At 37.4% G+C, this 15,353-nt stretch overlaps 1 protein-coding gene across 5 annotated transcripts in view; it reads left to right on the top strand.

Annotated features, from left to right (window-relative positions):
- DICER1 (dicer 1, ribonuclease III) overlaps positions 1-10,305 on the top strand; it is a 68,009-nt gene extending 57,704 nt beyond the window's left edge. For 4 of the 5 annotated variants that reach the window (XM_032110739.1, XM_032110743.1, XM_032110741.1 and 1 more), the window contains exons 26-29: positions 2,010-2,278; positions 4,869-5,031; positions 5,128-5,203; positions 5,491-5,761. In XM_032110739.1, coding sequence (XP_031966630.1) covers positions 2,010-2,278; positions 4,869-5,031; positions 5,128-5,203; positions 5,491-5,656 — 674 coding nt within the window. In that variant the 3' untranslated portion in view covers positions 5,657-5,761. Of the gene's footprint in view, positions 1-2,009; positions 2,279-4,868; positions 5,032-5,127; positions 5,204-5,490 lie in introns of all 5 variants that reach the window. The other variant, XM_032110738.1, reaches the window with a different exon arrangement.
- The last annotated feature ends 5,048 nt before the right edge of the window (positions 10,306-15,353 follow it).

Below are 15,353 nucleotides of genomic sequence, written 5' to 3' on the forward strand. Positions count from 1 at the left end.
AGAGAAGTAGTATCTTGTGTTCCCATATATATATAGACTTTTTTTAGACATTGCATGTTAGAATAGTCTTGGCATACAATATCTTAAAAAACAGTATTTTGCTTGCTATTTAGAGGGGGATACTTGCTCAATTTGTATCTCGGTGGTTATTCATATTTTGACTTCATGCAGATCGAATATATTTACTGAGGCCTCACCAAGTTTCAAGAAACAGCATCTATGATAAATGTCCTATCACCAGCTGTATATGACTGACATTGGAGCCTCATTTAATGGAAATGAGTTCTTGTAGAACTTTGGAAAATTGCCATATACTTCAGGAAATAGCAGTCGTATTTTGCAAATATATTTAGCAAATTTGTTCTGTAATTGAATCCCAAGAATGTTACACTTTGTACTTCTCAGGATGAACTGTAGACTACAGCTTTTATTAGTTGAATAATCTATAGGATTGCAGAATGGGGAGACTTCCCTTTGAAGCTGTGAATTCAAAGTCTTAATTTAAGTCTAGGCATTTTATTGAGTAAATATTTGAAGTCAGAGTTTGAAGTAATTGACTAAATCAGACTAAATATTAGTTTCAGATTAACGTTTAATGTTTCTGTACATGATCTCATAAAAGATTTTACGGCAGTAGACATTTGTGTTTCTGTGATCTTTAAATTGCTCTTGCTTATACTAATTAATGTAATATTTGTTCATTCTAAAACTTTGCATATTTTCCTACAATAATATGCAATCAGAAGCAAGCCATGGTAAAATTCCAACCCTATTTGTAGTGATTGGCAAATTTCTTTGCAGTCAGCAGTCTGAATTTTTCCCCATAGTGAATTGGTCCCTTATTCCAAGGAGTGAGAAAGCTCTGCTTTCATTAAAGAAATAAGTAATTCTGAAATGCTGCTACATTGGGAAACAGTTCTGACAAAACACAGAAGCACTCCTTTGGTTTTTCATTGTAGGTGATATTACCCACATGTGTATTTACTTTTTACAAATATTTCACAAAATGTATTGAAGGTAGATGATTCCTTCATTTTTATACATACATAAATATCTGTATACACTACCAGAAACCTTGAGGCATAGTGTCTGGTTGAAATTACATTGTTGAAACTGTAGGAAAACTTTTGATTTCATTTTTTTTATACCAAGTGAGACAACTGTGAACAGCTGTTACCTGTAACTTTTTAAGGAGTAGCTAGCAGTTGAGATCTGGCAGCGTCTTAGGTTCGGCTGCTATAAAAGCAACTTAGTGCTAGTCATTTCACTCTCATGGTAACTTCTGTAGTAATTTGTCTTCTTCCTTCTCAACCTACCTACCCCTATTTGCATTCAGGAGAGTTTTTGCTTTTGTTTGTATTCTAAAAATAGATGTTCTTAGCTCTCTCTTCCTGTGGCCCCTGTCAATTGTCAAAAAAAGCAAAGGCTTGACAATTTTAGTTTCCAGTTTAAAAGACATATTCTAAATAGGGATCTTTGTTAAAGGTGTCTTAACATGTGGCAAATCAGACAAAAAACTCAGATTTTGTGTTCCCCTGATCTTAATACATTGATTTTTGTATTGTTTTTACTTTTTTTCTTTTTCTTTTTTTTTTTTTTTTTTTTTTTTAGTTTTAATTGTTACAGTTTTCAGATCAGCCTGCTGGCAGAATCTCTTAATTTTACTTTTGATGTTTCTCAGCACGTGAAGATCTTGAGTAAAAGTATTAATTGATTATAAACACAGCTGTTTTTCTAGCCTGGCAAATTAACATTTTGTTCAATATTGGCTTTATTACTAGATACAGGTCTTGTTTTTCTTGATTTCTTTTTTTTTTAGTAATTCATCAGCAGTTTCTTTAAACACAAGGATACTTCTTTTAAAAAACAGATTGTCTTCCCTGAGCATTGGTTAGTTTGTGGAATTTACATGGCAGTGTACCAAACTTCTTATCCAGAAAGCCTGGAAAGAATGTGTGTGTTAAACTTAATTGTGTTGTTGTACATTCTTTTATTTCCAATGCTTTAAGATTGTTACCAGCGCTTAGAATTCCTGGGAGATGCAATTTTGGACTACCTCATAACCAAGCACCTTTATGAAGACCCACGGCAACACTCTCCAGGAGTTCTTACTGACCTACGATCTGCTCTAGTCAATAATACCATTTTTGCATCATTAGCTGTAAAGTATGACTACCACAAGTACTTCAAAGCTGTCTCTCCTGAACTGTTTCATGTTATTGATGACTTTGTGCAGTTTCAAATGGAAAAGAATGAAATGCAAGGAATGGATTCTGAGGTTAGTGGAAGTAGAAGAAATGTGTTCAGTATATGATTTGAAGCATGTCACTGGATTTCTTAGCATTTTTGTAATGTTTTATGCACACAGCAGCCAAAGAAGCAGGCTCCCAGTAATGAAGGATGCAATATGCAAAGTAAAATACAGCCTTCAGGAAGTATAAAATCAATTAGAACTTACAGAAATTAATTAATTTGAAAGCAATTTGCCTCTAGCTTTCTCTGTGGCCCTTGATTTTAGTAGTTGTCTTGCTCTTGTGATGTTAGAACAATGTGGGACACAGACATACACATTTAGCTTGCTGCTTTCACCAGCTGATAGGAAGCACTATTGCAACATAAAATTGTGATGAAAAGTTGCCAAATCACATAGTGCTGACTCAGGGTAAGGTATCCATACAACACCGTGAACAAAGCTACCTTGGCACAATGCTGGGACGATTAAATGTAGTACACTGACAAGAGATTTCTGCTTTCTTTATTACAATTTTTACTGGAGGAGATGTTACTGCTCTTTAATCAAGTATGTCTGACATTCTCCTAAAGGCTTTATGTCTGCTAGCCACGGAAACATTGTATGCATCTTTCAAGTAAGCCACTTGAAAAATAGTTTCACTGAAGACCTGCAAACACAGGTCATTTCTTGTGCTGTGCAGGAAAGCTGATGATAATGAACCTCTATTTTCTGGAGAATGTGGTAAAAGTAATTCATTTACATAAGCTGGTTAGGACATCTCTGGGACCAAGGGCCTTGTGAGTAAAATTCTAGTCAGGATCTGGAAGAGATAGACTTCTCATTTTCCTTCTTTAAAAGTGTTACCCAACAGATGTCCGTAATAATTTGTCTTCTGAAAAACTGACCAGTCTCTTAAAAAATATTCTGTCTGACAATATGGCAGCACTAAATAAGCATGTTATTTTTGTATTTAGTAATTTTTCTTTCCAGTAGACAATTTAAAACTTTAGGAATCAAAATACTTCAGTCATATATATGTGCTTACAGCCCTTGCACTCTGTTGCAGAGTGAAAACCATATTTTATGGGAAAAATTCCGTAAAGATTGAAAAAGAAATTTGTCACTGAAATTGAGATAATATAAATTACTTTACATTAGAGGATCAAGCTCTTATCTCTCTTGTTTTCTCTACAATATGAGTGAAAAGACTAGGAACTTACTTTAAGAGCTTTTAGTGGTATTTTTTACTTTGTTCAGTTTTTCCTAGTATGCAAAAAGAAACTTTTACCAAAGTTGAAACCAAATTGTGTGATAGCTGTTTCAAATAAAATCCTTGTTTCACTCTCCCTACGCCTGCTCCCTATCTTGGTCTGGCACTGAATTACTGAAACTCTTATTTCATCACTTAATGTGAGAGTCTTTGTTTCTGCAGTTCATGCCAGCTGGACTGGTTTCCATGTGTGTCTCCACGTCATCTGCTCTTCTGTTTTTTCAAATCTCACTCATGAAACATCTGTCCCTTACCTTATAGCTCGTAGTTTCTCTCCTCTTCTGTTATTTCAGTATAATGCAAAAGTGCTTCAGTTTACACTTGGTATGAAGTACACTATTCAAAACAGTTGAACTTGGTTTTTAACGTCAAAATTCCCATTTGGATTGCTGTATACATCAGGTCTGACTACTTGTTTGATTTATTTCAGGTAGAAATATTGGGTGGAACACGTTTATGAAGTATTATGGTCACTCTTAAGAGGACTGAATTGGATTTTAAACCCCAAATGGAGTGAGAGAGTAGCTGCTGGGGGAGAAGACTGACAGAAACTTATTTCTCTTTAGGCAGAGTAGCATAAGGGTCAAAAACTTTGTTTCCAAGTTACTTTGTTTGTAGTTAGGGCAATGTATATTGCATGTGTTTAAAGTATTTTAGTAAAAGGATTAGATTAGCTCAAGACCTTTAAGACATACACTGAAAGTTCATTTATGATAATGAAAATAGGCTATTGTCTTAAATTGGTAGCATAGAAGAAAACACTGCCTGCTGCACCTAAATACCTAAATGTGCCCGTTAGCTCAGTCTGGTGGTATCGTTTTTCAGTTATTAATGTCTTATGTTACTAGTGCTTGTTTTGTGCTTGTCTTCAGGGGTAAATAAGGTAAGGAGAGGTACATGCAACTTTCATCCAGAGACTGGACTTAAAGATTTTAGGTGTCTCTTTTTGGGAGATACATCATGTGTGAACTCTTCCTTTGTTATGGGTAGCTTTCTAGTATTAACTGATAGAAGCCTGGTTCTGATTGGAAAAAACAGATCCACGGTGAAATCCTACAGAATTATCACAGAAAGAATTCACAAAGCATAAAAGTTCCTTGTACACAGTGGTGTTTGGAATTTTTTTTCCATATTTGAAAAATGATGTAACCAGCAGCTTGGTTTCACTGGGGAATAAAACAACAATTTTGCTGTGGAAAGCTGTCAATTAAAAACTTAGAGGAAGCAGCACAGGATATAGGATATAAAAGAGCTTACATTTCTGAAGATCTTTGTTTTACTGTAAGTGAAGCAATCGTTTCTCTCTTTCCCCATCCCCTTGTCTCTCCCTCCCACCCTTCTTCTTTTTTTTTTAATTGCAAACAGCTCAGAAGATCTGAAGAAGATGAAGAAAAAGAGGAAGACATTGAAGTACCAAAGGCCATGGGGGATATATTTGAGTCCCTTGCTGGTGCCATTTATATGGATAGTGGAATGTCTTTGGAAATGGTTTGGCAAGTGTACTATCCAATGATGAGGCCACTAATAGGTATTGCCAGCTTTCAGAAAATTATTAATAATTAAGTGCCATCTGCTATAAAAAGAACAAAGCTAATTTTTGTTTTTCACTTTTTTTTCCAAATAGAAAAATTTTCTGCTAATGTGCCCCGTTCCCCAGTGCGAGAGCTGCTGGAGATGGAGCCAGAGACAGCCAAATTTAGGTAAGGATGTGCTTTCTTCCATACACACTGACAGAAAATGTTTCTAAGCTGTGCTTCATGAACTACTGAGAATTTTTAAATGTCACAAAGTACTTGTAATTTCTTTTGCACTAAGCAGCTAACATCATCCACTGTTCTTTATTATTTTTGCTTGCACAGCTTCCTGAGAAATGTAATGATTTCTGTTTAATGTTACTGCTTTAACTTCTGTAGAAAAAAGAATGTAGGTCTCTTATTTCATATTAACTTGCCTAGGCAGTAAGTAATTCTTGTGTATATTTTTGCAGTCCTGCAGAAAGAACTTACGATGGAAAGGTCAGAGTTACAGTGGAAGTTGTAGGAAAGGGAAAGTTTAAAGGTGTTGGCAGAAGCTACAGGATTGCCAAATCTGCAGCTGCAAGAAGAGCACTACGAAGCCTCAAAGCAAATCAACCTCAGGTCCCAAACAGCTGAGACTCCTCTTAAAAATAAATGAAATGGGGAAAAAAAAAAAAAAACATACAAATAAAGCAAATTAAAAAAAAAAAAAGTTGATGTTGAGAGGAACAAATTGGAAGACAGAATTTAAAGTTTGTTTGATAACGGAATAGGTAACAAAACATTTAACATGTATAAAATTTTGGAACTAATTGTAGTTATAGTTTTTTGCGCAAACACAATCTTGTCTTCTTTCCTCACTTCTGCTTTGTTTAATCACGAGAGTGCTTTAATGATGACATTTAGCAAGTGTTCAGAATAATTGTTGTCAGGTCTTTTTGGTTTACTTTTCTTGTCAGTACAGCTTTGCTTAGTATTAGAAGGCCAGGGAGCTTATGCCTAATGCAGTTGCTAGATTTATATATAGTAATCTTGAAATTCTTCAATCTGTGCACTAGTGCCAGTCATAAAGCAGTTGATAAACTGTACTGGATGATTGGGTATAAGAAAGATTAAGTGTGCCAGTATTCTCCTTTTTATTTTCCTTTTTTTTCTCTCCATGTCATCTTCTTACATTAAGATGGCATTCCCAATCATTATTGCACTTATTTGTTAGGGACAGATATTAATTGAAATGGCTGGCATACTGGTAGAGTGAAACTTCGGTTTCCTTTTGCCACACAGTCTTGCATAAAAAAAGGTTCTTGCCTTAAAAATAAACAAACCCTCATTAATAATCTTTAATTTCTGATCTTTTTTGGAACAAACTGTTTTACATTCCCTTCATTTTGTTATGCATTTTACAATGATACAGCTCTATATTTACAGTACAACTCATTACTATAGCTGTGACTTATTACAGGATTATAATAGAAATTATATTCATATATATGTAATTAGGTTATTTTTAACAATTCTGAGGAGGTGGTTGGTCTACAGTTTTTTTTATACCATAAACGAAATATGGTCTTTGGCTAAAATTCCAATTTTACACAAACCTGCAAGCTAGATAGTTCCAATACTGGAAACAGCAACAAATAATTGCACAGTGCAAACTGTCACTAACAAAATAACCTTAGACATATCACACCTAAGATATGCTGCAGATTTTATAGTCAATTGGTTACGTATTTAACAAACAAAGCACCTTTACACTTAGAGATATTTCCACGTAAATTTCTTACTGTTTTTCAGAGTTGCATGCATATTTCATCTACCAAAGCTGTGCTATTAAATAACATGAAAGTTGATGTTTGAGATATAGCTGCCGTACTTTTGATACATCTGTGATTTAGGTCCTTAATTTAGAGAAACTAGCTCATTGGTCTACTGGGAGCGTGGGGGGAAATCATACTTTTATTTTTTAGGCTTTGCCTATACTTCTTTAATTAGATTTTTGTAGGCACTCTTCACTTAAATACCTCAGTTCTTTTTTTCTCTTCTTTTCCTTTTTTATTTTTGCATGCATTGGGTTTTTTTCTGTTTTGGTGCTATGTTTATGTATTATGCTTGAAATTTTAATTTTTTGCACTGTAACTATAATACCTCTTAATTTACCTTTTAAAAAAAGCTGTGGGTCTTGTATTCCCACCAGTATCAGTAGAGGTTTGCTGCAATTTTGCCCTGTTAATTATGCTTGAAGTTTGAGAAAGCAGAGCAAGGTGTTTTAATGTTTTCCAGCACAATAGTTTGAACTTGATGCTGTGTCTTATGAATTAAATTACAAACAAATACTGTATTTCCTGCTTTTAAACCCTATTCCTTTCCTCACAAATGCACACTAAAACAAAACAAAAACTGTCAGCTCTTGCTTTCTTAACAAAAAAATAAAGTAAATGCCTTAGTGACAAGGGACAGATATTAAGCTTTTCTGAAATACAGTTTTCAAAAGTTCATATATTTGCTATCTCAGTCACTTTTCAGTCTGTGAAAAGGACCATTCTTGAATTTGAAAGCTGCTTGTTATAGGAGTCAGACCAAGAATTAAAATACTAGCTTATAAAAAAATCTAGTATTTGTTTGGTACTTCAGTCATGAAAATATAACAAGGAGGTATAAGAACTGCAAGTGTAAATGATATGGTGATACGGAACAATAAAAACATGCAGTCCAGATTCTTAAATGTAAATTGCTTTGCATTAGCTGCTTACAAAACTAAAAAAAAAAAGTCACTGATTTAAGCTATAGCTCGCTCTTTGTGGTAGGACTGAAGTTTCTTAGTGAAAATGCATGATTACTGATGGCAACAATTCTGGCCAGACATCAATCAGCAGATTAAATCAGATCATCTAGAAAGTCTTAAGTAGTTTAATTGCATTAGGAAAAACTAAAATTTCAGTTATTCTTTGAATGCCTAAAATTCTTACTGATTGTTATAAGGTTATAGATTCTCAGGGGCTTCAGGTAATTGTTAGCAGTGAAGTGGTTATGGAGTGTTTGGGTGCAGAGAAAATCAGCTGAACTTACTCTGTGTTTCAGAACAGTTTAATGATCGCTTTGTTACTAGATAAAGCGTATGAATTGGACATCCGAAATGTGTAGTGGCTGACTATAAAGTAGTTTCTGCTGCTGATGCGTTTTTAAATGCATTTTAAATGCCACAATTTTTTCCAGTGTGACCTCATTGAAATACTTTTTATCCTTTGAGACAGAAAATCCTTATTAGTTTCCATGTTATACATCTGTGTGTTTTACCCTACAGTTGATATGATTTTGATACTGGACAGTGTATGCTATTAAAGACCTAAATCTGATCATTTGAGGGTTGGGATAGAAATCACTTGACATGCTGTAAGCACAAGTGTAAGTGGACTGTTGCAGCCCATCTTCAAAAGCAGCCACACAGGCTCATCATAAATAGTGTGGGGGTTAATTGGCATGAACCTTGGGGTTTTTTATCTAAGTCCTGTTATACTGTACTTTTAAACAGTCCTCCTAACTATGCTGTGTTTTAATTTTTATGGCTTTTTTTTTTGCGCTGTTCTGTTCATGTAGCACAAATAAGCATTGCACTTGGTACCATGCTTTACCTCATTTCAAGGAAAAAATGCTTAACAGAGAGGAAAAATGTGGTTTGGCCTTGCTGCTGTTCTGATTTAATGACTTTGAAAAAGATAGTTTTTAATGCCTGCAATGTGTCATTTACTTGCACAACTTAAATAGGTCATTTGTAACGTCTGTGGCATTTTTACTGTATGTGGAAAAATACAACAAAGATGTGTAACACCTCTTGATTGTATTTTAAAGCTATTATTTTTCTACTACATCATTTTACTGTTATGTGAAGTAATTAACATTAGAATGACCTCTGACTGACACTCCAGTAATTATCTCTGAACAAACCAACATTTAACACATATAATGTAGTTTTTGGGAGAAGACAGCCCCTAGTAATTTGTCAACCTTAACTAAATCTCTGTTCAGTCTGAATATTGAGTGCCCAGTAGTGACTTCTGAAGTGTTTGTTCAGCTTGATGCTGCTAAAGTCCATACAAAAAAAAGCCTACTATTTTTAAGTCTCATTACACAGTAGTTATGTTGCAACTGCCAAGTACTGACCTTGAACAAGAACCAGTTTCGGTGCTGGGGAGGAATACAGTGGTGGCCCAGGGATGAGGTGCTGGATCCTCAGCTAGTGCAAATTGATGTAGTATCATTTTAGTAATGGAACTGCATTCATTTACATACCTGAAGATCTTGTGCTTGCATGTATGTTGCAGAGTTTTGTTTTTCCTCCTTGTGAGCAAATACAGAACCATCAACTGGAAAATGCAGGAGGTTTATGTTACTGCATATGACATAACATATGCTACATATTCTATGCATTTATCTGTACAGAAAATGAATTCTTAGTATCTCAGTCACAGTAGCATATGCAATCCGAAAATGACAAATAGCATCGTGGTCTGCTGTGATACTGCACTTGACTCTGACAGTATTCTGAGTTTGTTTTGGATGGGGTTCCCCGTGAACACATTCTTATGGAAATCTGTATTTTTTACATGAGTGAAGCAAGAAGCGTTTTGATTTTTGGTACGTAATTACTGACATTGATCCTTTTTCAGTTGCTCTAATATTCAAGAAGTCAATTTCTTTACTTTCATATTAGATTTTAAACTTTCAACACTACAGTTCATGACCATCAAACGTAATCTAAATATCAGCTGTAACTCAATATGAATTATGTTAGCAAATATCTAGAGGTCATTGTAGTATACTCCACTAGCAGTTAAAATTAACTTCTATCAAAGCTAACTACATTACTTAAAAATAAATTTCATCCAATAAAGTCCTTGGGGTTTTCCCTCTTTTATTTGAATGGCAACCACAGACTACTTTAATTGCTTTGTAGATGCACTCAGAATTTACTGCAGCAGCAAGTTAGGGAGAAAAATGTTTGTGAACAATAATTGGAAATTGCAGGCTTTTTTATTGTAAATAGTGTGACTGAAAAGATGGTTAAAATCAAGTAGAAAGAATAACAAATATAATTTGATGGACAATAAAATATTTACCATCACATGCTGCAGCTGTCTTTAAGGGACATAAAATGTAATTCATTCATACTGTAATCATGCTGCAGAAGTTTGCAATCTGCACCTTATGGATCACAATTACCTTTAATAGTTTTTTGTAATAATTGTAGCTGAGTATATCTCCAATAAAGTTATGGTCTGTTCACCTTGTATTGTTGTTTTGATATTTTTAAAATTCCTGTTTATCTCTCCATAAATCTTCTAGAGTTTACCAGAAAGTTGCTGTTCAGTCTAAATTTTAAAAAAATTGTGAAAACATTTGTGAAAACAATATTTCTTGACCTTGTTTAAAGATAAGTCTGCTTGTCTCCTTCCTCTGATGAATGAACTGTCTTCATAGCTATGTGAAGACTCTTAAGGGACACTCAGTTAAAAATGATGGTGTATGTGGTACAATTTGATCTCTGTGTTGACCATTATACCTGCAAAATGTCTGTTGGTGTGGGAGGCCCCAGAGCACAAGGGTTCTGTAACACAAGTTTGTATGACTGGCAGATGTTTTAAGAATAATATGTTAATATAAGCTAATAGTCTCGGCATTAATAACAGGAATTTCATTATTTTTCTCTTTGTTTTCTGTTAGTATTTTGCATATCCTGAATATTGAAAGTGTGCTTGTACAGTTCTGACTGGCACAGTAGTGTCATGTATTTTTCATGGAGACAAGTCAGACCTGTCAGACAAAGATCAGGAGTATTCCTTTCTGAAGACTTCACAATGCAGCAGTCGCTTGTTTGGCATCTGCAGTGGGCAACTTTTACTACACGTTTTGCCTTAAGTTATAGAGAAAAGCCTGCTGGGCTGCTGTTAGGCACAGTGATAGCTTTTTCTGGGATTTGGAGGAGTGGCCTTTAAGGGTAAGGCCCTTTAAGCTCCAGTGTGTAGGCTAATAAGGGTAACACAGCCCCCACCTCCCCAGTTCTAGCAAGGGAGTCAAATAAGAAAGCTTTCTTTCCCCAAATTTTCTACAGGAAAATTGGTCTGAAAATAATAGTAATAAAAATTAGTTGAAGATGCCATTATATCCTGTTAATTGTGGCAAAATGAGGTGAGGTATGGCTGCCTCAGCTTGATTAAAAAGTAGTCCATCCCTTGCTGGGTAGCACTGTGAAACAAACTCAGTTCTCCAGAAAGTCAAGGTATAAAATCAGTAGAGGTTCTGCTTCAAAGGCAGGTGGCCACGTATTTTGTCTGTGAACTCGCTTTGTATCCGTTCCAGTCCTGCATCCAAGTCATTAATGAAGACGTTGAAGAGCAGAGAGCTGATGATGGAGCCCTGTGGAACCCCGCTAGTGACAGGTCCTCAGTCTGATGTCACCCCATTCACTGTAACCCTTTGTGCCTGACCCATGAGCCAGTTGTTCACCCATCCCATGATGTGTTTATCCAGGTGGGGGCTGGACATTTTGTCAAGGAGGATGCTGTGAGAGACGGTATTGAAAGCTTTATGAAATCCAAAACAATTACATCTACTGCGTTTCCTGTATCAGCTAGATGAGTTACCTTGCCATAAGAGGAGGTCAGGTTTGATAAGCAGAACTTTCCTCTCATGAAGCCGTGACCAATGACTGCATTGTCTTTCAGGTGTTTTTCAGTACCTCCCTGAGTATCTCCGTAACTTTACCAGGCACTGAAGTGAGACTGACAGGCCTGTAGTTTCCAGGGTCCTCTTTGCCCCTCTTGAAAATCAGGACAAGGTTTACCAGCTTTCAGTCAGCTGGGAGTTCTCCAGATTTCCAAGACTGCTCAAAAATTATCAAAGAGAGGTTTTGTGATGACATCAGCCAGCTCTTTGAGGACTCTTAGGTGAGTCTCATCAGGCCCCATAGATTTATAGGGAGACAGCTGGAGCAGCAGATCCCACACAAGTTCAGGGTTGACTGGGGTTTGATCATTCTCACAGTCATGGTCTGCCAGCTCAGGGGACTTTACTTACTAATTCCATGAGCATCCTGAAGTCTGCTCTCCTTGTGTCCATAGCTGAGATTTTGCTGGCACTTTTCCTCCTGTCACCAGAGATTTTAAACTTGATCACTTTGTGGTTGCCAATCTGCACTTGGCTTATGGGATCCACTCTGCTGACAAGGAGCAAATCAAGGAGGGCGTCTTTCTGAGTCAGCTCCCTTAGGAATTGTTTCATAAAGTTGTCATCCAGGCTTTTTAGGAATCTTCTGGCCTGGGTTGTACCAGCTGTGTGATGCTCCCAATTGATTTCTGACAAGTTGAGGCCCCATAAGGACAAGGGCAATTAACATGGAAGTGATCCTTCATTCCTCAAAGAATAATTAGTCATTGCCATCGTCCTGGCTGGGAGGTCCATAGCAGACTTGCACAATGACATCCACATTATTTGTTTGCTTCTTGATTCTTACCCAGAGGCTCTCAACTGTGCCGTTGCCAAGTGTGATCTCCATACATTCTACCCCTTCTATTACCTACAGTGCCACCCCCTGCCTCTTCTGACCTGCGTGTCCCTCCTGAAGAGCCCGGAACCCTCCAACAGGGCACTCCAGTCACAGGACTTGTTGCACCAGTTTTCACTTATGTCAGTGATGTCGGATCTCTGGGACTGGGCCAAAGCCTGGGGCTCCTCTTATTTGCTCCTCCTGATGTGTGCATTAGTGTAGAAACATTTCAGGTGTGGTACATTTTAGCCAATGCCTGGTGAAGCAGATTGAGGGATCCCATCAGTGCACATTTTGTCAAGTTCTGGCACACCATCCCATTACTCATCACTAGTGAGCCTGGTTTTGCCCCTTCCCCCCTTAGATGCTAGTTTAAAGCTCTGCTGTTTGTCCTTCTGACAATCCTCAGTGCTCACCCTAAAGGAATTGAAGAGAGAGTACATCTGAGGAAGACTGTACAGGTACTGGTTTCTTATTTCCTTATTACAAGAAAAAATGTGTTTCATAATTGCATCAGTTGAACTAAGGTGTATGTGCTTAGCTGTTATTACTCTCAAGTAAAATCATACAATAAAAGGAGTTGGAAAACTGAGGGGAATAAGTTTTGGGTAATGCTTGTTCTGAAAAGAAGTAGTAAAAAAGCTAATCATAACTTCAAATCCAGAAACACAGAGGAGAAGGTTTGGTGCTCGTATGGGCTTCCCTTAACGCTGCTTCTAGAGTCCAGGTGCAGGAGGAAATCTCCATGTCAGTGGACACCGGCACTGTGTACTGTGTAAGTACTGACATGTAAGCAGGTTTTATTTTCCTCATAGCTGTGATTAGGTCTTTCCTTATTGTAGAATGTGAACAATAATTTCATTTTGGTGAGCACAACAACCAAGAATCTTCCCAGTTTTATGGAAACGGTATCATGTACTTTGCTGCTTAACCATCTCCACTTACCTGGCTTATACTATATTTTTAACGTTACCTTTTATGTGCATTTTATTCGAAGTCTCATGCTAGCTTTTAAATTGAACTAATTTTCTTCTGTTAGCTTGAAAATTTCATGTAGTTCTGAGTTCCTGTCTGGCTCTCACTGAAGTCACTGGGAAGACATTGACTTGGGCTCTGTAACTTGGGTGCATTTGAGCTCAAGTTCTTCAGATATGAGAAGTGTGAATTCCAGATGTCAAGCAGAAGGTGAGAAACACAGTGATGTGCAGAGGCAGCCTCTGCGGTTCTGCTTCTATTTTTTCAGGCTTTTTAATAAAATGTAGCACGTTCACTAGCTGCCGATTTCTGAGATAACCTTCTCCCAAGTAACATGTGACAGGACTAGAGGATATGGCCTTGAGTTGGGTAAATTGTTGGATATTAGGAAAAATTTCTTTACTGAAAGAGTGGTCAGGCACTGGAACAGGCTGCTCAGGGAAGTGGTAGAATTACCATCCCTGGAAGTGTTCAAAAGGCATGTGGATGTAGCACTTGGGGACATGGTTTTGTGATGAACACAGTGTTGCTGGGTTAATGGTTGGACTCGATGATCTTTGAGATCTTAGAGATCTTTTCTACCCTAAACAACTCAATGATTCTATGACGATTCTGCTTCAGGCAGACAGGTGCCCTCTGCAGAATGCATTGGGGCTAACTCCCACCCATTTCTCTGCTGTCAGCGGAGCTGCAGGCCACCATTTGGTTGTCCTGCCCTGAGATCACCCTTTGAAAATGAGGTGAGTTGAATGAGAAAGAGGCCCCTTCCTCCCTAACCTTGGGATGGCACTGAGCTGATGACATGGGTCTCACACAGTAGCCTGAAGCTGGAAATGTTCTTCCAGGGAAAGTGATGGAACAAGGGGAAAAGAAGATTTCATCAGACTGCAGCGTGGCCTGGGAATCACTCGTTATTCCAGGGTCACTCTCATCTCTTGCCAGGGTGAGGATGATCCTCTCTTCTTTACTGCCACTTGGCCTGAAGCGGGGAAGATGAATTGCTGCAGCTGTTCCAGCATTTGTAATAAACTGGTGCTAAGCTGCAAACATCACTTATGTAACTGAAGCACTGAGTTCCATGAGAGACGGCAGTATACCCGTCCAGTCCTCAACTATATATTCCTTTGGAAAAGCAGTTGTCACAGAAGTACTTGAGTGGCACTTTCACATTACTTTTAGAGTAAGGCTTTTAACTTTACTTAGTTTCTCATCTGTACAGCAACACAGAGAGAAGAACAGCACTATGTTTGTAAGTGTTGCCTGTCTCACTATCATTAGTAAAAAAGCAGAAAACACATCTCGTTAAGCACAGACATCTGCTTCCATGTTCTTATATTACAGCCACTTAAATCAGTTGTTTTTACTTTCCTGTATTCATTCTCCAGTCACTGCCTGACTTTAGACAAGACCCAGGTGTCTGAATGAAACCCTCCCTGAATTCAGCAGAGCCTCAGGAGCTTGATAGTTAAGATGAGAGAGTCATAGAATGGTTTGGAATGAAAGGGATCTTAAAGTGTAGTTTCATCCTGCCCCACGATGGTCAGGGGCACCTCCACTAGACCAGACTGCTCAAAGCCCCATCCAGGCTGGCCTTCAGCATTTCCAGGGACTGGACATCCACAACTTCTCTGCCTATTACAAGATCTGCCCTATTCTCACACAACTATAGAAATTAATGCTATTTTGCAGCACCAATTTCAAGTTAAGAAAATATTGCTTTCAGGGTGATTCTAGCTGGAATAGCAGGGCATTATATTCCTGCCAGCAACACTCATCACCTTTTTCCCAGCTTTACATAGTACATGTGCTCTAGGCAAA

This window comes from Corvus moneduloides, chromosome 6 (assembly GCF_009650955.1).
Source record: "Corvus moneduloides isolate bCorMon1 chromosome 6, bCorMon1.pri, whole genome shotgun sequence".
Classification (NCBI taxonomy): domain Eukaryota; kingdom Metazoa; phylum Chordata; class Aves; order Passeriformes; family Corvidae; genus Corvus; species Corvus moneduloides.